General features: G+C 38.4%; 1 protein-coding gene across 6 annotated transcripts in view; it reads right to left on the reverse strand.

Moving 5' to 3' along the window:
* Window positions 1–25,911, reverse strand: part of TLL1 (tolloid like 1) — a 141,235-nt gene that overhangs the window by 23,074 nt on the left and 92,250 nt on the right. For 5 of the 6 annotated variants that reach the window (XM_054825420.1, XM_054825422.1, XM_054825421.1 and 2 more), the window contains 7 exons: window positions 23,853–23,968; window positions 16,735–16,837; window positions 15,185–15,301; window positions 14,005–14,150; window positions 7,221–7,416; window positions 5,653–5,778; window positions 2,518–2,678 (listed from right to left, as the gene is read on the reverse strand). In XM_054825420.1, the coding sequence (XP_054681395.1) occupies window positions 2,518–2,678; window positions 5,653–5,778; window positions 7,221–7,416; window positions 14,005–14,150; window positions 15,185–15,301; window positions 16,735–16,837; window positions 23,853–23,968 (965 nt within the window). Of the gene's footprint in view, window positions 1–2,517; window positions 2,679–5,652; window positions 5,779–7,220; window positions 7,417–14,004; window positions 14,151–15,184; window positions 15,354–16,734; window positions 16,838–23,852; window positions 23,969–25,911 lie in introns of those variants that run through there. The other variant, XR_008577095.1, reaches the window with a different exon arrangement.

Genomic DNA, 25,911 nt, shown 5'->3' on the forward strand with positions numbered 1-25,911 from the left:
CTCATAGATTTTTTTAAAATATTAATTTTCACTTAGAAACTTACAAGATAGGTTTCTACCATAACGTATTTAAGCCATTATTTTATTTCCGAATACATAAATCTGCACTATTAAAACTATACATTTTTCTTTAACAGTAGCATAGCCATAATTTGGAGGGCTGATGAATGTCATTTTCATTAAAAGGTTAAAAATAAAATAATATAATTTAATAAAAAAGCCTTATGCAAGGCCTACTACTCGTGATAATACTTTCAATTCATAATCCCTTGGTCAACCTAAAGCCTTCCACCCAAAAACTTCTAAGCTTCTTAGGCTCAACTATCAATCATTTAATCAGAAATGTCCCAGTTGTCTGCAATTAATAGCTTAAGAGAAAGCAGTGGCCAGGAGGATACATACAGAGCCTAAATTGTCCATTAAATCCAAGTTGTATTTGATAAATCGCAATTTCTAGTCAAAAAAGAAACGTCAGGGGTGCTGGAGGAGAACTACAGAAAAGGGTGTTTTGGCCTGTTTTGCGCTCTCTCCCTATGAAATATTAAACGGTTGTCAACATTTCCAATTTTTTTTAATATAATACATTCTAGACATAGATTAAATTTTCATTGTTACTGGAACAATTTTCATATGTTGCAGAGCTGGAAAGTGACTAATTCAGTTGAAGCTACTTTTATACAATATAAAGAACACAAAGATTTATAAAACTTGAGTTACTGCCACATGCTGATTTATATTAATTGTAAGATAAATTCATGTTAATGCATGTGATTTTCATATCTATCTATTATCTCACAATGTTAATAAATCCCAGCAATTTCAGCAATACATCAGTGGTGAGTTTTGATGGTTTTATAGCTTTAGATTAGAAATGAAATGTAATTTCAGATAGGTCTAATTTCCTTCATACTACACTATATTTAAAAAAAAAGAATTACAAATTAAATGTAAAATTAAAATTGTAAAATGTAAATGTAAAATATTAAAATTGTAATATTGGAAAAGTCATATTAAGCTTGGTCCTAAATGGAACATCTATTTTAAATAAAATAAAAATAGACCATTTGCTAAATGTATACATTTTATGTCTGCACTCAGACAATATATTAGAATGTTCCATATATTATATGTTTCTTCTGATTTTCAAAAGTATCATTCTTAGTATTACTATTTAATAACATAAAGCTGAGATTTAGTAGCACAGGGGAGGATCAAACCAAAGTTCTAAACGTTAAAAAACATTATGCATACATTTTCATGTTGCTTAAGTTGCGTGTCTTGTATGACTTTAGAAAACTGATTTAACTTCATTATACACCAAGTATCTTCCTTGCAAATCTGGCTTAAGTACCAAGAAAGTGCAGGGAAACGTTTATGATTTCATTTTTGTTCAAATGGCAATTAAATTTTAATTCTTTGGGATTTGTAAGTTTTTCTTACACCTTTTGCAGTTCTTGTAAACAAACATAACAGGACATGAGTGTAAGATATGAATCATTAAAAGTTGGAATTTCACGGTCTTTAGAACCCACCCCAAATAATTTTAAAAAATAATAAAAATCTCACATTGCTGCCTCTGCAAATAATTTTGAGATATTTTGGAGAAACCATGGCTGGGTTGTTTCTTAGTTATAAATTAAACTCCAGCTTTTGCCACTTCAGATCTCATGCCCAAAACATGGCCCATCCTCATATCAAATATGCTGCTACAAATTTTAGTCAGAAATAATGTCGTGGGATTTGGGTTCTTAACACCATGTGAAGAATATCCAGATAAACTCGATGGATAGAGCATGGCAGGGGAACTCAATGGTACGACAGAGCAGAACAGAGGCTGAAAAGTTGATGTTGAAACCCACATTTTACTGATTTGCTCCCCAAAACACTCCAAGCCCTGCCACTTTGTTTGAAGCTATGGTGAGCAGCCCTCACCGCATGGAGGGCTCTGCCCTGCCCCTCTCCCCTACCTGGGGACAAGACCCCCCCACGCCTCTGGGGGCTGCCCAGCTCAAACACGGATGATGTTCTGTTCTGCCTTATTTTGGGTACTGCTCCTTTTAAAAAAATCCCCCCATTGAGATACTTGTAAGTGATTTAAATGCTCCCTCACTCCATCACTAACCAGAGCTTATGTGTATTCTTTGTAGTCATAGTCTGTAAAGATGATTTGGTTTCTCCAGATTTTCTTCTCTTGAATTCTTTCCAATATGCCTCAGCCATTTGCTCTGTTTTACTTTGTTGATAAAAAAAAGTCAGCTGAGACTCAGCAGAGAACATTTCTTTTAAATTTCTTGTAATAAGTATACATTCAGATGATATGTAAAAGAGAGCTATTCTCTCCATGTTTGTTTTGAAAGAATCCAGAAACAGTCCCAAAACGAAAACAAGAATATCTATGGTTATTGTCAGCATATGAACAGTCAGCAAGGGTTTTATAAGACAATATCTATTTTTGAACGCTTGTGAAGCTGTTTAGCGTGTCACAGATTGTGCAGCTCTTTGTTCACGGTTACTTACTTCATTCCCCTCTAACTCAAAAAACTCAAACTTCATTGAAATTCGGTATTGCGTCGGGGCAACCACCTGCCACACACAGTTTTTGTTTGGAGGATACTCTTTGGGCCACCCTGGTGTGGTTATAGTCCCATTTAGCTTTGTCAGGAGTCCTCCGCAAGCAGCTGTAAAATTAAAAGGGAGAGCATCGTTTCTTGACTGAAACCATGTTTTACTATAAACAGAAGCACACTGAGAAGATTCAGTCCTTTTATTACTTATACCGCTGTAATGCCCAGACAGACTAATCAGAATCTTGTTTTATCATGTTTGGTGCAAACAAAGCGAAAGAGACAGCCCCTATCTTGAACAGCTTGCAGGTTTGCGGACAGAGATAAGTTTCAGGACTACACAAGGCGTTATCATATCCATTCTTTTCCCTCCCCTCCAGAGACTCTGGTTATTCTCTCGGAGCCTTTCCCATGCATGTCCTCTGACCTCACTGCCCTCCCCAGGACCTTGACCACCCCTTTTCTGACAAACGGACTACTTAAGATGCGCTTCACATTCCCCCAGCTTCTCTTCTTGATTATTGATCCAGAATCAGCCCTACCTGTCTCAGCTCATATAGCTGCATGTGCCTCCCATAACCTACTAGATAGGGTCACTTCTTTGGGATAGCAGTCACGTACTCTCCAGGCACAATTACTTTAGCCAAAGTATGGATGTTCAAGTAATAGGGAAAATACCTATCCGACATATATTTGGAAATAATAGTCATGTTCATACAACAGAACAATACTTTACTATGTTTGTGAATGCAGTTCAGAGAGCAAAGGATAAACACATTAATCTTTTCCATCTGTGGGAAATTTAAAAAAAAAAAAGTAATGGGATTTGCAGGGGTTCTCGATCACACTCTGCTCCACTGATACCATTCCAGCACTGTGGCAGCACTGGAAATCATCCACAAATCTCTTTCTAATGAGCTGGTGGGGGGAAGCTCCACCTTCTTCCAACTGCTCTGTGCTAATGCGGAATGCTTTAAAAACTGCCTATTCCTGCCTAGCTGATGGTCTCACACACTACATCTACCTCATCTCACACACCTGGGACAACTCTCCAGTTTCTGTCAGGGCACACTTGGCCAACCCAGACACATACGTCTTCCTCCTGGCACCTGGCTTTCCATGCAGATGACTTCTTGGTATACGTGTAATCTGACTGGGGTGGGGGGACTAAGACCCTTGGTCACACCTCAGTGTGTCAAAGAAAACCGGGCACAGGTTTAGACACCGCACTCAGATGACACAAGTTGTACCCCAAATGATCCAGTCTGGGTCAGGGTGACCAGTGACTGCTTTTCAACATCACTCCATTGTTCCTTGAGGCAATGGTGGGAAACAGAAATACCGAAAAAACCCCACCTCTTAAAGCCTTCTAACGTGCTGCCAGCAGGCAGATTTGGATCAGACCAGCATGAAGCAATCTTCTGTGTGTGTCAACACTGCAGTGAAGCACTGGGCAGAGTTTCTGAGTTAGAGGCTTCTACTCTGGCATCATGTATGACTTAATACAGCTAGGTCACCCCTCAAATTCCCAAACTATAACTAGGGTGTAATGCTCACTGTGACTACACAGTGATTTTAATTCAGCAGACCCTCAAAGTAGTATCTACATCCAGCAAATGCTACCCTGCGTGGAACAAATGCGTTTACACTTTTAGGGATAGCTCAGGGACTTTACTCCACGCTGCACTGCACTACTTTGAACGACTCCTCTTTTTGCCAGAGTTGCTTTTCTGTTCGAGTGCCAGGGAGGTATTCCTTCTCTATTTTTTGGAGGCAGAAGGAAGAGTTTTCTGAAAGACTGGTAATCTTCCCTAATTTTCTGACTCAGATCAGCGGGCAGACTAAACCAAATTCCTTACATAAATTTGGGCTGATGATCAAAGGCCCAGAGACCAAACCTGTCTTCATGGCCCCCATTAGATTAACCTTATTTTCTGCACACTGCCTAATATGCAGACATCTTAATACAATAGGCTTTTTGAAATAAATTGGTTTTCAAATGTGCTCACTATTAAAGTTGAGGGAAAAAAAACCCCAAACCCCTCAACCAAAAAAACAACTGGCCTGATGAGAGCGGTAGTCTAACATGCCTGTAGTCTACAACTATTCACCACCTCACGCACACACACAAAACAAACAAGCAAAAAACCCAACCCTACAGATCCAAAAGCAAAAGAAGAAAAAGCGCAAAGAAAGTAAGCAAAACTACCCCAAATTGTGACAAATCATTAATTAAAGCCAGGGAATTGGAAAAAAAAAGAGAGACCCCAGTGAATCATATCTGAAGAAAACCATAACACTGAGCACTCCAATCTTCAAACTCCATTCACTACTGGAACAAACAGATGAATTGAGATAAGAATAATTTGTGCTATCCCTGAATTTATTGGTGTTTATGAATACAAATCAAACGACAATTGGTGTGTAATAATCAAGAGCTTTTGCTCCTTTCCTTTGATATAAAATATATGGAATGCAAAAGCTTATCTCAGTCTAATCCTATGTTTACACAGACTTCCATTTATTTTATTTCTCCAAATGACTATTTAAATATGCTCTGCTCACCCTGAAACGCAGAATTTGTTTCCAGCACGAAAAGCCCACAATCTGACTGGGGCTGGGGAGGATTTCTCTGAGCTTTGAGAATAAAGGATCCTGCTCTTCAAACCAGCCACTTCCCAGTCACACCCCAGTCAGAGGTGGTCAGAGGGATCATTACATATTCTGATTCTCAGACAGCGGCACGTTGCTCTGCTGAGAATTGTCTCCTTACGTATGGCAGGAGACTGCTTTAATGAGTTTGAATAATGCAAGTGGTTTGAGAAGGTACGAAGTTCTACTTTGCCTCATTCCCCATCGACAAACAGCAAAACCTGTAAAGCTAAATTAGTGACAGACATCGGATGAAGATGACTGCTGTGGACAGACGTCACCCCAGCACCACTGCTTAAAAGGGAGCACTGGTTTTCCAGGCTGGGTTCCCCAGATCTCACACTGCTAGGACAGAGCGTACGAAAGGCGTGGCGTTTCATTCAAGCGACGGCACGCTGTGAGCTTTAAGAGCCCACAACACAGCAACACACTGTACCTTCACAACTCTTTTTGTCAGGACCAAGTTCGTAGCCAGGATCACAGGCGCACTGGTAACTGCCCAGAGTATTTACACAGCGCTGCTCACAGCCACCATTGTCAGGTTTGGCACATTCATCTTCCTCTGCCAAGACAGGGAAGAATGCAAAAATGTGTTAAATAATTACCGTCCTCAGCTGTAATTGCTGGATCAATATTAACCCAGAAAGCCGTATGCATGCCATTATAAGGTGCACTACATAACACACTGTGGTTGCTGACTAGAGCATTTTCAAATGCTAAGGAGACCTGCAATGGAGAAAATAAAAATTTGTCCTTTGTGGGGTTTGGGTGGGTATTTTTACAACAATACCTACTGACAGCTGCAGACCTAATTTATAAGCACTTTGTGGGCAGCATACAATAATTCAGGCAGCTGTAATCTAAAGGTTGTATAAAGTATTGAAAGAAAGATTGAAAATCCACAGCAGGGTCACTTGAAGGGCACTTTATCTCCCACAGAATCAATTTGTGCATTATCCCGAATTCATACTCAAAAACAGATTAACAGAATCCTCAAATCCCAGGTTTTCATCCTACTGATATTAAAGGGAACAAGATGCATCAGGGATGGGGGAGGGAAAGGAATAATGTATTATTCTCTACTAGCTCTGAAGTATACCCACGAGATTCATTGTTAAAATATTCCTCGGATGTTAAAATACTGTTTTCTTACACCAGGACAAGTAATTTCTTCAGAATAGAAGACAGCTCCCAGTCTCATGTGTGAGCCTTCAAGGTTATAATTGTCTACAGTGAAAACTAACAGTTAGGGTAAGAAATGCCCCAGCTTATGGCTTTTCAAAAGAGCTAAAAGGTTCTCCTGGTGGGGTGACCTGTACTTCGGGTGTCACCATGGCCACACCACTGCTGGTGGCTTTCACTCCGCCGCGAGCAGCACACGGTAGGAATTACGCACTCCCCGTGCACCAACTACTGCAGGTATAGCTGCAATTGTGTGATGCACCCACCCAGACCAAAACTAGAGGAAGACCGTGAGGCCATTGATCACTGTATGATTTCTCAGTTGCATCTTTTTTTTCTTGCTCACAGAAAGTAATAAATTGATAAAGCTGCCTAATGCAGCAATGGGATTAGAAAAACCACAATATCTAGACAAAAGAAAAAAAAACTTAACACAAAAGACCAAGTTGTCTCTATTGTGATTATACTATTTAACTTTATATTTGATAACACAATATGTGCAAAACTCCCATTTTTTTACAAGATAAAATGTGTTTCAAGGATGTTTCAAAACTAAGCTGATTATTTGAACCTGAAGAGAGGAGGAAGTTACACTGAATACGTTTGTTCATTCTTTGGACATATTTTACAAGTAGATAAAAATACTTCGACTGTTTTGATATGATAAAATTGCATGCCCAAGTAAAAAAATATGCTGGAGAGAGTACAGAACTGATTTTAGAAAAATAGGTTGACAAATTTTTCATATCCTATAGTATTTTTTCTAGTACAAAACCAAGTGATAAGCAGTTCACAGCTCCCAAAATATGCATTAACATTTACCTTTAAAAAAGTTAGCTGCAAACCCTGCTTTGTTAACGGTTCCATCAGAAACAAACTTCATCCACAGGGTATTAGAGGTAGATCTAATGTCTTCTGGCTTGTCGTAGCCACAAAAGTGACCAATTAAAGGACTGTTTTCATTTGTTCCATCTCGAATTTCCAAGTAGTCATATGCACAGTTATCATGTCTTTCAATCTGTAAAAAAAAATATTTTTAAAGTGACCGATTTGAACTTGACTATAAATATCAAATATCAATCAGCTAATAAGCAAAATGGAAATTTTTCAAAGTTAAGGTTAGGGTTCTCTGTTTAGGGTTCAAGCACCAGGAAGATGAGGAAAAGAACAAGCATCACTGGACTGTTTTTAACTATAGTTGTTTTCTACAAGAAGAAATAATTTTGAGATTGTTAGGACACAACAGTCTAACCAGGAAAAAGTAACTAAAAAAAGACACACTCACCTCTAAGCTTCCTAATGTTGTGCCATTGATTCCTACTCTGAGTTTAAGTCCTCTTTTCTCATGTTCGCTAAAGTACACAAGATTAATGGTTCAACAACTAACCAGGTCAGAAATATTAATTTGTTTTGAAATATTGAAAAGCTCATTTTTGATTAATATGCATAAGATTTTTAGACATTATCAACCTGTGCTATTTCAGGTGATGATCAATACTTTATTTTCTTCCTTTATCATCAACATAGTGTAAAATTTTACTGATGTTGCTGGGTAACTGTAAAAAATTACAGTGCATTAAGAGTTTGGGGTATCTGTAGAATTAGATCCAAATACGCTTCTAAAATTATCACTTCTTAAGTAGCCAACAGAACAGATGACAAAAAATATCATCGTTATTTTTCTGCAGCTGATGTGTCTGGTTTCTGATGCACAATCCCTTATTTCAGGTGTTGTCTTTTGAATTTCTGGGTCAATGAGTAAATCTTTGCCATCCTGATGGAGAAAGCTACTGAAACCACAACAACTGAAAATGTGCCTCTTGCTCAACCATCCTGCCAGATGACATCCAAACACAGATTAGCATGTGAGTGGACATGTGTGTGTTTCTACTTGTGTAGCAAGTCTTGAGTTCTTTACATAATAGTATTTGCAGTCAGTCAGAGTGGGAATTGCACCAAAGAAGACAGCAGTAGCAGTCCAAATATGATCCTATCCGGAGCCTAGATAATTTATGATGCCTGTCTGTGCTGGGTTTGGCTGGGGTAGAGTTAATTTTCTTCACAGTAGCTAGCATGGGGCAATGTTTTGGATTTGTGCTGAAAATAGTGTTGACAACACAGGGATGTTTTTGTTACTGCTGAGCAGTGCTGACACAGAGCCAAGGGCTTTGCTGCCTCTCACCCCACCCCACCCCACCAGCAGGATGGCTGGGGGTGCACACAGAGTTGGGAGGGGGACACAGCCGGGGACAGCTGACCCCACCTGACCAAAGGAATACTCCATACCATACGATGCCATGCTCAGCATATAAAGCTGGAGAAAGAAGGAAGGAGGAAGACATGTGGAGTGATGGCGTTTGTCTTCCCAGGTCACCGTTACATGTGATGGAGCCCTGCTGTCCTGGGGATGGCTGAACACCTGTCTGCCCATGGGAAGTGGGGAATGAATTCCTTGGTTTGCTTTGCTTGCGTGCACAGCCTTTGCTTTACCTATTAAACTGCCTTTATCTCAGCCCATCAGTTTCCTCATTTTCACTCCTCTGATTCTCTCCCCCATCCCACCAGGGGGGAGCGAGCGAGCAGCTGCGTGGGGCTGAGCTGCCGGCTGGGGTTAAACCACGACACTGGCTTTACTGAGAGAGTGTCTTTCGCAACAGAATTAAAACCCCTCTTGATCTGGGTCATTTTACTGCAGGATTACTTCATGTTACTCAAGTAATATAGCATCTTAGCTATAAAAGAATTAACTAAATCCAAGCATTCAAAAATAAATCCTCTAAGAAAACTATTGTTTAACTAAAGTGACTGAATCGTGAGGTAGGTTTTGGGGAGGCAGGCACAGACAATGGGTTGGAAAAGCCTCAAATTTAATTCAGCACATCCAAATTCTGTTAAAATGACAAAGAAGTCCAAACCAAACCCAGAAAAATCCACATTTTCTCTCTGGACAGAGGTTTTTTTGCATGTAAGCTGCAGTTAGTACAAATGGCTACTGATACTCTGCTCTAATTGTGCATTATGACCAATGCTAAGCTCAGTAACCACCACAGACTAAGGAGCTTTCCTTTAGCACACTAGGATTTCTGCTTCTTTTATGTAAGAGGGAAAATTGGGGGAAGGGGCTGTTTGATTTTATTTCCTTTTAATGGTATCAAAATATGGCACTTGGACACAAAATTTGTCTGTCCTCTTTCCAACTAATTCTTCAAGCATTTACATACGTTATTTTCTCCTATTCACTTCTCCAGTACAATCCATGTGATTTCTTAGCTGTTTGCTCAGGAAGTGCTTTGGGCCAGAGTTTGGGAAATGAGTGAGAAAAGTCAAGATCTGGGATTCAACCACCCATTGCTGACTTCAATGGCAATTGTACATTTGCAACTAACGCAGTCAGGCATGTGTCTACCTGAGCACTGATAAGTTTTTCACGCTGTAATACCGATTCCAAATTTTTATTAAACTAAATAATAAATTTTAAGCACATGACATCATATACCAATTTGAAACAAAGTCTGCTTTGTTATCTCAGTAAAGAAAGAAGTGACTGGTCCAAAGCCCACTAACATCAATGAAAGAATTGTGTATTTTCCCCACAGATGTCTGTGGTCATTTCACTACTCAAGCCTTTTAATTAACAACTGTCTTTTTCCATGTTTCCGTATTTTCCATGTTCTATGGAGCAATATGGAAAATTTGATTTTTCACAGGCCAAGTGCAGCTCTGAGTTACATACATCAAATTCCCACCGAGGCGAATTGTTAGTTTCTTTCTTTCTGAGAATCACACTATTTTTGGCAGAAGACAACAGCTAGAAATGTATTTTGTATAGCAGTAAGTTGCTAAACTTCTTAAGACAATAAAAACCAACCAAATTACAAAGTGCTATTGATTTTCAATAAAACAATTCAAAAGGTGGCCATTCTACTATATTAATTTATTTTTAGTGTACTACTACTGCAAGTGATGCCATTATTATTATCAATATTATTATATTAAGGGATTCAATCATTAAACCTATATATAAACTAACAGATAAGTATTGGATTTTTGAGAAATGATAACTGGTGTTAAGGCACTTGGGTAACTAATGAAAAAGAACTAGTATAAAATGTGCTTTGCTTATCTGTACCTCAGGTTTTAAGATGTCACGGTACTTTCATCTGGGAACGCTGCCATATAAAGATCTGTTACACTTGCAATAGTCTCTTATTCTTCCTACTACAAGAGTAGAAAATCTCCTCAAGTTAATGAAAGGACTCCCAGTGATTTTAGTTGTAACTGGACTGATCCTGTAAACTGTATTTACTGCAGCATTAAAATTTCACAAGATTGATATTACATGTGGATGAGAAGAAATATGCAAAATGTTAGCAAATGCAAAAAAGCATAAACAAACAGGTTTTACAGAAAAATTCATTGCTTATAGGAGAATGAAAGACACCATTGGCTCCTGAAGGCCTTGGAAGACACCCAGAATTTGAATGGCATTAGAGAACTAAGTTGAGAAAATGCCAGAAAAATTCCTCAGACAGGCACATAAGCACAAGAAAACACTAAGAAATCTCCTGGTGAAATAGAAACCCAGAGACTTTCTCAACATCCACTCTCAAAAGAAAAGAAAATTCCTGTGCATAGTTTCAGTTTTGAAAAAAACAATGACTTTAGACTAGAATATATTTGGTTAAAAATTCCAGGCTACCTTTGTTTGTAGCACTCCCCTAACAGCAAAAAAAAAAAAAAAAAAAAATAAAATTATATATATATATTTTTAAAAAAAGAAAAAAGAGAAAGAAAAAAAAGAATTTGAAGAACAAATCTGGGAGCAATTATATTTCAGGAGAAATCTTCCAATTACTTTTTGTCATTGGTAATTTATTTGTTGATAGAATCAAATTCCTGTACAATGTGATAGAATCAAATTCCAGGTAAACATATCTGACTCAGGTCATAGACTTTAGTCTTAAAAAGTGGGATATATGTATAGTGAAATCAGAAGAGCAGATAAATTTTATTCCCTGATTTATATAAAAATAGTTTAAATTAACACTATCTGCAAAAATATTAACAGGGCCACTCAAAGGAGGAAGATTAATATGGCTCAGCTCTACAAACCCTCTGTATTGCCTTAGCTGGTGAGACCGCACGCCAACAAAAATTCTCAACAAAATATCAAATACAAGGACTGCTATTTTTCAAAGAATAATAAAAAGAAGGGGACTACAATAATGAAGGAAAAAGTTGGAATTACGAGTCCCAACATCTCTGCTGTCATCTAGATACTGGAAAGTGTAGCTCCCCACCAGGCAGCCAAATAAGACAGGGCAATCCCACACTCAGTGGAAAATGCGTTGCCCACAGCAGGCAAAACAAGATGACTCATTGATACAGTTTGAAATTCTCAGCTTCCCTAGTGCTTTCATTTCAGAGTGAAGGTTATTTATACAGTTATTTTTTCTAGCATTACATATGGATAATGAGAATTCCTCTTACTTAACTGTACCTTTCAAAGGACAGAGAAGTAATTTTCTCACAAACACGCTGCAATAACTCTTTGGCCTGACATTTACTTTTTTTGATCTCAGCTGGCATGAACAACTGTGATTTTTAAGCAACTTTTTGTTTTACTGGGCAGTGCACCAAGGATTCAGTCCAGAGAGTGACTTAGTACTAAAAAACCAGAACACCTACGTTCAGAGGCGCTTGGACCTGAAATGGAAATCAGACCCAATGATGAATGTCTAGGCAGGGCACTTCAGAGCAGTTTCCAAAGCAACTCTCCCTCTCAGCAGGGAGCTCTGTGGACGAGCCAGTAAGAAACACCGCAAAGAGAGATATAACAGAAGTCTTGTGCCTTTCTAGGGCACCTCATTTGGTGCTCAAGGGCATCTTGCCATTCTGGAATCACAGCTCAGACTCTCCTTGGAAAAGCGTGTGCCGTTCAAGTCCCTACTGTAAGAGATTTTTTTTTTTTCTTTCAAAACACATCTAGCAGAGGCACTAACTCCCTTTAACTTGAGACCACCACTCAACTGTACTTCTGCTCAATTTCCTTCTTCTTACAGGTGTCAGCCCACATGTTTCACCTCTAGAGATGAGTGCCATAATACTAAATAGTTTGGAGGAAAAACTGGACATTTCTTCTTACTATCTTAACCACTAGCCTAATAAATTATGTTCTCATTTGCTGGTCCTTTGCTTCTAATTATTTTCTATAAAGTGAGGCATGAACATGCCATCTTCACACTTGCAGATAGTCCATAATTTGGTGATTAGAAAAAGGTCCTGAATGGTAAGAAGAGATGAAAGTTTGATTCTCCCAGAAGTGATACGGAACTGTGGTCAATTCAAGCAATAATGTACCATGCACATAGACCAACACTGAGCACCTACATGGAGTCTCTTATGCTAAGCATAGTGCCTTTTGTCTTGGGATCACACTAAAAAATACTGAGCAGCAATGGCAGATTAGAAAAGCTCCGTATCTCTTCAGTAAATTATATAAAGTAACTGAAAACATTGTCCACTTCCAACAGTGCCTAAAAAGAGAGACTGACATACTATGTTAAGTAACCTTGACCCAGGGCACGCAGAGTATGAATGGCATTTGGAAGACTCTTTGGGCAGGGAGAGCTGATCTTGTCAGCACTAGACCTGATATTAATTCAGGATATGAAAATGGGAAAATGAGGTAGAATCTGTGAAATTATTAAAGTTTCCATTGTTTATATTCGTAATGGCTGATAAAGTCCCAAACCCTTGTTATCTCATGCTCAGACGTTTCACCGATCATATAAAAAATGTGTCATACTCCTGAGTTCTGTCTGTAAGACCAAAATTACAGGTTGGAAATTATATCTATATTTATGATACCTGTGTTTATATCTATGTGCACCATAAAGCAAAAAAAATTTATATTTTTTTTAAAAAAAAAGTGTTCTTCATGTCATTACTGCTGAGGCATATTCAAATAAAACAAGTGAACTCAGTATGTTCCTAAATTTATCTACAAACTTCAAACCAGTGTATCATGTATGTATAAAAAAGACATATAAAATATTAGTTTTCTTTGTTATACAATAGTTACCACTGTTTAGCAATGTTATACACAGAGAGATGTACACTAAAGACATGCAAGTATGACTCACTGTGGCTTTTTTCTTCCCTCTCTAAATACAGGTTTGTAAACTGAATTTAAGTAGGGTTGTTTTTTTTTCTTTCTTCTCAAAACAGAAGCCGAAAACCACAGTGTTTTCTTCCCAAATAGACTTTCCTTTTTAACAATAAGATTTAGCAAAGATAAAAAAATCCCTATTCTTTAACAGAATATTAAAGCAGCCTTACTGAACTGGATTATGTGTTTGCTAAACTGCGACTACTTTCAGTACTTTAACCATTCCAATTCAAATAGCATAGAAAACATGAAAAACCTTTAATCGTCTTGAAAATTTGTGCAAAAAGGAAGGTTGCATGGAGAGCAGAATTGGATTCTGGAGTTTATTTTTGATGGAACATTCTTAAATTTATTCACAGGTTAATGATGATACTCTTAAATGTCACTGTCACTTATCCACTAGATGCTTTTCTGAGATTAGTTAAAAGGCTTTACCTCAAATGCTTGAAAGGTTAATCCTACATTGTAGTTTTCTGACACTGTTATTTTCCACACACATTCCTTCATTGGTCTGTAGTCGTCGGGATAATTGGGAGACTGGATCTGGCCTTCGTTTTTGTGGATTTCACCTCCACAGATAGCTGATAAAGGCATAAAATTCATATTGTCAATAATGACATTTTCCATTCCCCATGCCCAAACGGATATTTTTATGCGCTCCTTTTTAAAAATAATGATAAGATTATGCTGGAGAAGACTTAAAAAGTCTACCAAGGACAAATTATTGAAAATACAGTCCATTTAAACCACTATACATATTTCCATTAGGGAATATAATTCAGCATTTCTAATAGCTCTAAGTATGTCAGTGTTCAGAAAGACTTTGGAATCACGGATAATCTGAACCTATACATTTTACAGAATATCTTTAAAAGGTCACAATAATTAGATTTTACTTTCTGTTCTCCTTTGAAATACATTTAATAAACATTCTTCATTAATATTTACTAACCTTTAGAAGACAACATTTGAGAGAGTGAAACCTCATACTTTATAATGATCTATGCATTTTAACCTACAGATTAGCACTTCAAGCTTACACTGAATTTGAAGAAACAGCTAATATAAATAACAAACATTTTCATTAAAAGTAAACATACTCATAATAATGTTAAGATCTGTGAAGACCAGTTAAATCATACAGTTTACTACCATAGAATCACTATTCAGGAAAACAGGCTGTAATTTAAACAGGTGAATGCTGACTTGCTAATATACTCAGTGTGTGGGAGTGTCTCTATTAAGTAATCCCAGAGCATATGGAAAACTTAAGGCAGATTCTTCTGAAGAATAAACAGAAAGTACTCAAAGAAATCTTTCCAGACGCTAAGCACAAGAACATGCACATTTAGTTAATTAAACAACTGGTAAAAAAAAGCTTATGAATATTATCAGTGGTGTCCCTGAAAAAGAGGTCATCTGAAATCTGATCACAGGAAGAGTTTCAGAATGTCCTGTCTAGTAAGTTAACACTTACTGTCTCTTTTAATAATAATATACTGATTTCATATTAGGTTATTTTTTACTTTTTTTTTAAAAAAAATCCAATATTTATATTAAATATTAATATTTTTCCTCCATAACCAAGACATTTTTAATGCTGTAAGAGGCTTACCTTCATAGATTGCTGCAAAACCTTTCCCAACCCAGTTGCTGCTGCTGCGGAACTCGATCCACATCCTGCTGTCGGAGGATGCGAGGACTTCTGGCAGTTTGTCACCACAAAACCTGCCTAAAAACATGCAACCAGTAACTGCATTTTCTGCCGCCTCTGAAGACAAACGCTGCAAACATTTATACAAGTGTTTAACATTATAAACAGGAGTAGCAAAACCAACTCAGTGGAACTATTCACACGCTTATGGTCAAGCACATGTGTTTCTGCAGATCAGGAGCTAATACACAAAGATTTTATTATAAAGCTTTCAGTACTTCTTTTCATTGCAGTCAGGCTCACAAATCTAAGTATAAAACCTTAAGGGAATTAAGTAGAAAATTTATTCTTATAGATTGTTTCTATATATACAAACCCAGGTGTTTTGGAAGGGGAAAGTGAGTACTTATCTTAAGAGAAGAACGTAATCTGGGGCACAGTAATACCGCTCATTGTGTCTAGGGACCAAAGAGATTTAAAAACTAAAGTCCAAATGACCCTAGACTATGTTATCCTCTTAAATTCAGCCTAGGTAGGTGAAATTTCTTTTTTTGTCTAGGTGATAGAGAAGGGAACAGGAGAAAAGGTAATTACTGTCTGGTCTTAATTGTTTCTTCTTCCTTTTTTTTTTTTTAAGGCCAAGAAAATAGTCACTACTGTTAAAAAGCTGTCCTCTGCATCTGCTTCCTTTCCTTTCTTTTTTGCTGTTTTTAAATTGTGACTATTAGAACTCTAACAAACAGTTTTATTTTTCATTCTAAAACCAACCAAACTGACCCAAGAAGTTGGGGATGTTCATGTTGCCGATGGTCTGAAATCCCCAGTTTCAACCACAGAAGATCACGGGATGTCAAACCGAGCCTCTGGATTGGACAGTGCCATTATGGGCTGTGAGCTCTCCCCACCAACCCTCTGAATTAAGAAAAGGATGGCTGCAGCTTCCTGCATATTAGTTGCAACTCTTAAGAACTAATTCATTATTGCTTTGCATGTCTTTTCTCTGCAAGAGCAGGGAAGGACATGCAAAGAAGAAACAGAAGTAGTCTTCTATTCATAATTTTAAAAGTATGGGAACAGAGCTCATAAGTACAACTCTACAGTGGGTGCTCTCAACCACAGTGCAGGTGCTCATCACATGCTCTAGGGATTTCACATCACACGCTCTACAGTTTTGTCCGTATACTATTTCCCCATTTCTGTGAACAAAACTATGGCAACTTCATATTTCAATACCCATGAGCAAAGCAAAAAGTTGCACATTTTGTAGTTTTCTTCTTTCCGCACATGAAGCTGAATAACAGCTAGCTGCAATGAAAGGAAGGCTTGAAGCTTGAAGTCAAATAAATGACTTATTTGAAGCCATTTAGAGTTTTTTTTCCCCATTCCCAAGTTTACCTATATTCTAGACACCTAAAAACCAAGAGGTTTGTTGTGGGTTTAACAGCGAGCAAGTCCACTGAATTCAAAGAGCATTCTAACTATGGACAGTGCAGCATTTGACAGTTGCATACCAAGCAGAGGTGATTTTCTCCAGTAGCCATCTCTTACTTCAATATAGTCGTACCAACAGAGACTGCTCTTGTAAAGGTCCATGGTGGTGAAGTTTAAAACAATCTGCAATCAGAGGAGAACACCTAATTAAGTCTCGTGCGGTTAATACTAGAAAATGATCACAACAACCTTCTGCAGAACTGAAGCCGGAGTGGTCACTGGTAACAGGATTCCGACACTTAATTAACCTCTCCTCAATTATTTCTCAGAGTGAGTAAAAGTTGCTTGGGGACATTCAAAGTTTTTTATTTAATCTTACATATTTGAGCAGATTCAAGACAGACTACTCACATTTAATTGCTTACAGGGAACTTTTTACTAAGATATAAAAAATTGAGAATAATAATAAGGTAAAATAATACGCTAATATAATTTTAAGCATGTTATTTGATAATTCTCCTGCCAGTTCCTCTTCCATTCCATTCTATTATCAACACTGACAGCTGTACAAAAAGATTTGTTGTTTTATTTTGGTTTGTGTTTCCTTTTACTACTGTTTTGACAAGATAATTTACATATAGATAAGTTAAATATTGACGATGGTGGACTTCAATGCTGAAAGCAATATCACTAAAACAAAGGGTACACAGTCCCTTAATGACTTTAATGAAACTGTAATAACGCTTTTTATAAAGAAATTTTAGTTCTGTGCATTTCTGGAACTTTGGAACTTAGACTCCCAATTTTACTGAGCACATCTGTAAATAGGCATATTTTCAATCCTTAATATCAGGACTACCCTAGATCATTACATTATCCCACTTTGGTTTAGAAATACTAATCCTAACCTGTCATAAACTTGCACTTTTAACACTGGAGTAGGATTCATCCTGGATCACAGGATGACACTATTGCTGCAATTTGGACCCTGACTGACTGGCACAGTCTTAGCATTATGTCCTGCAATTTCATGGATAAGTCCAAACAAGAAAATTAAAAATCATTCATACTTTGTATTATAAAAACCATGTACAATTCATACCCTTTCATTGGATTTAAGTGCATTTGGAAAAAGAATTCATCTTCTTCCAAATCAGTTCCTCAGCGTAGATTAATAAATAGTTCAACCTAACTAAAAATCTTCTTTATTCACATATGAGCATAGAAGTGCTTTTATTTTTAGCTTTGATCCTCACAATTGAAACCTGCTATTATAAAGCAGACGTGAATTGCTGCACAGTAGCAAATACCCCTCACGTGGCAAAAACACATCTCCATGGCAGCCTATGAAGCGGCTGTGAGTGTCAGTTGGAAGGAGAGGAATTTACCCTTAGTCCAGCTGCAAGGAGGAAATATAACACCGTAACTGGAACAATGGGCCCAGAGACTCAGACGGATGGTTTACTTCCATCTCTTCTGAAGGCACCATGCATTTTTCCACAGACAACGTAGTACAATATTAAACCAGAAATGCAGAACTTTTTCAGGCTGTTTAATTTTAAGAGATAAAAACAGCTACTGGAGGAAGCTAATTTAAAGATAACATAAAACTCAGTGGTTTAGGTGTGCAGGTGGGATGGTAGAGAGATGCGGTGAGGCTCTTCACCAAACAATGCAAAATGGAGACAATCTTTCATACCAAAACACTATGTGTCTTAATATTAGGCTAGCAGGGGTTTTGCTTTCACTTACTTTCCACAAAAAAATAACTAAGTACACCCAGGCAAGCAACTACATTTTCAAAAATCTCTTTTGTTTTCAGTGGAGAATGGGAAACTTTATGACTTAATCTTAAAAGCCGTATCTTCCCCTATCACTTTGTGCTGACAACCTACTGACTGTTTGGGTGGAAGACCGAGCTCACAGGTGATTCTATTCAGCTTTCACCGTTACCACCATGATGCCACAGGAAACAGAAAACATCTGTAAAGCTTCACATAAAACCTAACAGTCAGAAGTCCTGCACAGTGAGGCACTTTATACTGGCAGCCACAGCCTTGCGGGATGAAGGTATGGGCCACAAAGCATGCCAAGGACCGTCAGGACAGCACTGAATAAATGGATACCTGTTCTGATGCTTGAGTACAGCTGTTGTGATTTAGCCTCAGCTGGCAGCTGAGCACCATGCGGCTGCTTGCTCACCCCTCCCGTCCACCCCGTGGGATGGGGAGGAGGATCGGAGGAAAAAGGTAAAGCTCATGGGTTGGGATAAGGACAGTTTAATAGGACAGCTTAATAGGACAGCAAAGGAAGAGGAAAATAACAACAATACTTATAAAAGAATATACAAAGCGGGTGACACACAATGCACTTTGCTCACAGCCCCAAAACCCGATGCCCAGTGACCCCTCCTCCCCGGCCAGCCCCCTTTATATACTGGGCACGATGTCATGGAATAACCGTTTGGCTAGTTGGGGTCAGCTGTCCTGGCTGCATCCCCTCCTAGCTTCTTGTGAAAATTAACTCTATCCCAGCCAAAAATCAGGACAGCAGCCAAACATTTATACCCACAAGCTGCTACCACATCCCCTAAACCTGCAAAAGGGCTGCTTAAACAGCAGTCTGTCTCTAGCACCGGGTTCTCCGTGGGAACATCCTGCAAGCAGCTTTGAAATGTTTTTAGTGTAGCAGATGCCTTGGTGGAGAATTATTTTTATTTTTTTTTAATTTTGCAAAACAGGAAGAATGTTTTCTTTCCAGTGTTACTGAGAAAATTGACAGAAATCCTTCAATGCCATACTACTCAATTGCCAGCCTACTGCACTGTTTACCTAAAACCAGCATGCATCAAAGCATTAGTTGATCCTCTCAGCTGGCATTCACTAGGTTATTGTGGTTGTGTACATCCACATGCTTTCCTGCTTCTTTTAGTCTAACTGCGGCACCTCCTGTTTCGACTTCCCTGTCTTATTACCTGGATGCAGACTTCCTGTGTCATTCTTTCCCGGAAAGGGAACCTCACAACTCACCTCTTTGCTTTTGCCTACTGCTACACTTCTCAAACTTCTTCTCGCTTATGTGCACCTCTTCCCAGATGTCTAACCCACAGGGCATTTTGCCTTTACAATTCAGGCACTCCTTCAGGTACATGTACTGAAGAAATAAATGCACAAATATCAGAATTCCAAACCCACCCACTTACCATGTTATTCTCCATGAGAAATATGCAGATCTGGCTAAAAGTACAATCATTCGTATGTTTTCCTCTGCTTCAGTTTTTTATTACATTTCATAGTGCTATTATATTTATTATTATTTATTACATTTATTAAATTTATTACATTTCCTAGTGCTACCTCTGAGGATGGCAGAGAGGTCCTGTATATTCTTATTCATACAAAAATTCTGTCTGTCCTTTGCAGACTGTTTTTCAACCTGTCCTTCAAATAAAGAGGCCTCACCAGTTACAAAATATTTGTTCTCCTCAGCTCATCCACTTTGCAGTTCAGATTCCTTCTAAACTATTACCTTCCTTTTTCCTGAGTTTCTCAGACCATAGGTAGGTATCTCTGTATCTAGCCGTACTACTTGAAAACCCTACTGCTCTCAGCAGTCTTCTCGTCCTTTTCCACCCATGCCCACCTCACGCCAGCTGTGCAGGCAGAGGGGTTCACAAGGGGGAGCCTTTTTCTCCACCTAGGTGAGATGCAGACAGCTGGGTTAAGGTCAAGCTACCTTCCACAGCTGCTTAAACTAACCCAGCTGGCTCTGTTGGAAGCAAGTTATGGAAGCCACACCCTATACCTCCACCATTGGCACAGCTGTGGAGAGCCTGGAGGTCCTCTCACCAGTCTAGCCACAAGTTTTCCATTTTCCATGACACAGCTGAAACATCAGGTTTTTCTGTTTTCTGTTTGGAAATTTGCCTTCTTCCAAACCTTAGTTGCCAGGATAGAGTCGGGAAAAAGGATGGTTTTACTTAGGTGTGATCATGTCATTGTCTGTAATCTAAATGGAAACCATTAAAATTTAGTGACCCTCCTCAACAGCCCCTGCCTTTGAAACTATATGAAATAACCTTCACAGCCTTTTCTCACTCTGACATGCCAAGGTATTTGTTGATACAGCAATTCCTTAACGTTGACCAGAATTCATTAGCTGTACATAGGCAGACCCCCAATCTGTCACAGCATGATTTCTGGTCGGGAACCAAACAAGTATAAATATATTTAAGATTCTGATTTGCAGTTCTGCAAAGTATTACATAGAGCTACAGACAAGGCAGAGCTTGTTCAAAGGGACAAGATGGCTGAAAGTCTTCACAGGAAAAATAATCAATGGGTATTTGTCAGCACAATTAAGGAATTATTGATTACACAGCAGATTCCATTGCGCTACTGCAGCTTCAGAGAGAATATATCATACCTCCTACTGCCTGGGATAAGAAAGCACAAAATACATAGCAAACACCACGTAGTACTACGTTTTCTGTAGGTGGCATTTTTTCCAATATCAACAAAAGATTTATCTGTTCTATGTTATCATTCATGTAAATCATTAAAGAAAATTGGAAAGTAATTTAACCTATTCAAAAAGGCGGATTCAAAAAAACCCAACAAAACCAACACTGGCACAGTTGCAACTCCCTATGCCAACAAAATTTCTGCACACCAGAAGGCAGGATTCGCCCTGGCAGAGGGCATATGGTATTACTAACATCATCCTCCCCCAGAGATTTTTCTGTGTATAGATATACTGTGTACAGCTGTTTACCATATAGTCTTAAATCTTGACAGAAAGTAAAAGGTGAATGAACTGCCTTGTTTTAGTAATAGGGACGCACACGTTTTAGGTTGGGCTGGCAATTTATGATGCCTATCAATAAAAGGAATGCTGCAGCTAGTGTGTACCACTGCAGTCCCCTTCTCCATTGAATTTCCTGCCATCAAAGATTGGAAGTGTCTGTACTTGCAGAAAGCAGCATGGATAAAAGTCCTCTAAACTATGCTCAAACAGCACAATGTTAAATCTCAATAAATAAGAGACAAGAGCTAGACAATCTGGACTGATGCTTTTTCAGGTTATTTTTAGGTGACTGAAGTGTTCACTGACATTTCAGAACATGATGTGATGTACTTACACATACTCTAACCTCCACACAACATTCCTGACATCTATCAGGGTCAAAGTAGCAAACAAAGGAACAAAAATTTAAATATATTTTTATTTTCCCTTCATAACGTAAATACGTTATCATCATTTACTGAGAAAATTTGGGATCAAGCATAATGTGTGTCCAAGGTACCGTGATATATGCATTAGTTAAGATTTAGACCTCGTTTCTGCTATCTGCTATTTACATCAATAACTTGCTGCAAATAGGGTCCTTATCTCAAGACAGACAATATCCTATGGGAATAGCAATGACAAAACAGATTTTTTGACACTAGCACAAATATAATTTACTTCGTTCTTGCTGAACTACATGGAGGCTATGAGAGCTGGAGGTCAGAACAGTGCCCTACAGACACAACTTGTCACGTCAAATTTCAATTAGAAAATTGTATTTAATCTTTTACCCCATTTGGGGCAGGGGGTAGGATGAAAAGAGAGCTGGTCGTCTTACATTGCTGACCAAGACAAGGGTTTTCCCCCATTAAGATTTTGTACAGTATAATACAGCTCCAGTGGTGATTACAATCTCAAGACATAATGGTATTACAACCATATTACCATTACACTAACCTCAACAGATAGGCTTACACACAAAGTCGGAGTATGCTATGAATACTTAAGCATGACCATTTTCTAATTCATATATTAATATTGTTTTCAAAAGCCAATAACAATTGTAAATGAACACTACAATTTTTTTATATTTTTAACTGAGGAATAGAAATCTAAGCCACTTTTGTTGTTTTCACAGCAGTGTTTAAGAAGCAACACAAATAGTGGGAACATAAAATTACCTATCTAGAGTAATTTGCATCTTTTGCGCAAACCTTTTCTTATTCATCTGTTTTCATTTGTTTTTCCCTGCCAACCTGCAGAGCCACCCACGCCCTCCCAGCACAGAGTGTGTTTATTTTTCCTCCTGTCTCTGGCTCTTGCCCAGAGGAGGGCGAACGCTTTCCAAATGACATTGCTTTCATCCCCCACAGTGGCAAATGCTCTTACAGCTCCTCAGGATCTATCAGCACATATATTTTGGTGTCTACCAGGACCCTGACCTGAAAGAGCCATGAAATAAAGTAATCCAATCAGGAGAAAACTATGTCCAGTACAGAATGGGAAACCACTGACAAAACTGACTGAAATATCTGGGGGCAATTGCTGGGATTTCCTCTTTGGATTCTCCAGTACTGAAGCCAGTGCTAGGTTCTGTATTTCAGTCTTTAGGCTGTATTTCCTTAATATCAGCCACCACTTCTTGCAAAGAAACTTACATCCTTTTTTCTTCCCCTGCACATATTGTCTCAGGTGAAATTTCCCATGGCTGCCTCTACCCTTATTTATTTTGAGGCAGGCTAATATTTGAGCCAATAATTCAAAACAAGATTCAGCTAGCACATTTTGAAAAGCGTACACAAGAAGAACAGGTTTTTCTTTCACTAGGATGGCACACTTTTCTCCTCGAACTGCTCTCACCAAGCCAATCTTTTCCCCCCACTTCTTCTCCTAAAATTGACACCCAGAAAGTAAAACTATATGTGCTAGAACCGATACCAGGGAACACGTACAATGACAGTTTCTTTACCCAATGTTATTACTGTTCTACTTTAGAAACATCTCATTCAGCATCCTAAGAGCCCAGCTACCAGCCCCACACAGTTTGCCTGGTTCACCCAAGCCCGTGCTGGAGAAGAGACCATTCAGGAGCCTACACTACCTCTTCCACCTTTACACCGAACCACCAACTGAACTGGAAGCCAGTTTTGAAGGGATTTCATGACACAAGCATGTAGCAGATTGAAATCCTGTCTTCATTTCACATGGACGGGCACCAAATAGATGATGTGGTTCTAATGCCACAGACCAAAGTCAAGTCGATGGCACATAGTTCATGGTCCCATTTTTCACGGCATATCATTGTTTTCAATTATTATGCAAGGCTTTAAACTTAAATGAAAAGCTAAAGAAATACAACATTTTATTTTGAAAATAGTATCTGTGTTTAGCTCAGGGAACGTTAAAATACCTTCTCCCCTGGAGTCACAGAGATTCTCCATATGCAGTGTGTGTAGGAAGGATAACCATTTGGAAATCCTGGAGAGGAAAAGTTGCCTGTAGATTCCTGCAGTGTTTCTCCACAGGCTGAAAGAAACAAAATACAGTAAAAATATAAAATTGAATGTGCCTAACAGACCAAAATGCATCTTTCCAATATCTACTCAGAATACATTTAACTCACTGCAGATGCAGAATGGAAAACAGACTAGTTATTTTACATTTTATTCAAAACAATGATTTTAAGCCAGTCTGACATTCATTCCATTTTACACAGGATGTTTTTATTCCATGAACTATTTCACTTGTGTGCTGTCTGCTGACATAACCAAAATTACAGCAGTCTTAAAAATGTCATTGCTATCCATCAACTGCAAAATTATACATATAACTTTATTTTGGTGAAAAAAAAAAAAAAGAAAGTTAGCCACACCCTTAGACACATCCCTTAAGAACTAAAACAAAAGTTGGCACGGTATGATTGGCACCACACTGGAATTTTGTTAGTGGTTTCATTTAATTTAGTGCTTTTCCCGCATGAGAGACTGATCTGACCTAAAGTCACTCATTTATATTGGTATAGAAAACTAAATCCTATATTCAACAAAATCTCTTGCAACAGTGATTTGTAGAGATATGAGTAATAAAGGAAAGCAAATGTTAAGTCCTAAAATACCAAAGGCTTTTATATTCTTTATTATTGAAGCTTTTAGCATCCGTATCTCACCTGTCAATCATGCCACTAGCTGCTGGCGGACTGGTTAATAATTCCTCTTCACCCTAAAATACAGCATTGGAAGCTCCTGCCATTCTCCACTGCTAAAACTGATTCTGGTAGGGTGTCACACCTCAGTCAGTCATCTGTTTTGACCTTAATCAAGTTGTTTCACCCACCAATTTTGCAGGTGTGATATGAGAGATGTGAATTTGAGAATATTATCCCATGACTGACAGTGTAATCAGATCTGCAGTGCTTTCAAATTACAGCGCTACCACTGCCAGCAGGTGAACTACTGTATCATCAAAATCTCAATGAATTATAAATGATCTGGAAAATCTTTAAATAAAAGGCGACAAAGGAAGAGATTGTTTATGACAAAGACAGACAATGCAGCTGTAAAGGCTGTCTTGTTTAAATGCGTCTAAAATGTAATCTGACAACTACACTGTAATATCAGGCATAAGCTAGATTCAGGCATTAAATACGCTCTCTGACACTGAAATGGTTCTTGTGATGAGGAGAGAAAAGACAGACTGGTGCAGCCCCCAAAAAATCCAATGGTTCAAGTCACCGTCACCATGTCCTTTAGGAATGAAACAGAGAAAAAAATATATTCTTTTCCTCCCCTCATTTAAAAAATGTGGTTTTATCTTTAAAAAATTGCAGGCAGCCACAGCAAATGACACACACACAAAAGGTATTCAGTGCTAAATAATTATTTCTGTACAAAGCCTTTTCAGTGAAAAGGCTATGTCCATAATTAACCACAATTTATTTTTAACACAGCGATGAATGCAAACTTCAATAAATTGCAGAGTACTGTACTGGGTTGCCCCAGCACTAGCGAACTATATTATAGCTTACAATGCATACGTAAAGTGCCTATGAGAAGGCCAAGAGTAAAATCGTAGTCTTGTACAGGAGTAGAGGAAAGCAGAGTCCAAGGAGGAGATACCCTGCGCAGCACATGCGCTCAAGCGATCCATGAGGATCCAAGTATTCTGCTCACCACTTTTAGAGCCCTCTCTTGTTCTTCTCCCCATGCACGGCTTCATTAGGACTATACCGCATCAGTGTACTCTCACAAGACGTACATATTCCAAGCTTTAGTACATCATCTGTTTGCTCTAGCTGTAACTATTTCACCAACACTACGGTTACTAAGCAAGCCTTGAGCAGATGACTCGATGAGAGATGGGGAATGCTGTTAGTCCAATCTTTCCTGCTCACGTTGCATCTTCTTCAATCAACTGTAACTTTGACTCACAAATATTGATTATGAAGCCATGCCATGCACATACCCACACAC

This window comes from Grus americana, chromosome 4, assembly GCF_028858705.1.
Source record: "Grus americana isolate bGruAme1 chromosome 4, bGruAme1.mat, whole genome shotgun sequence".
NCBI lineage: Eukaryota > Metazoa > Chordata > Aves > Gruiformes > Gruidae > Grus > Grus americana.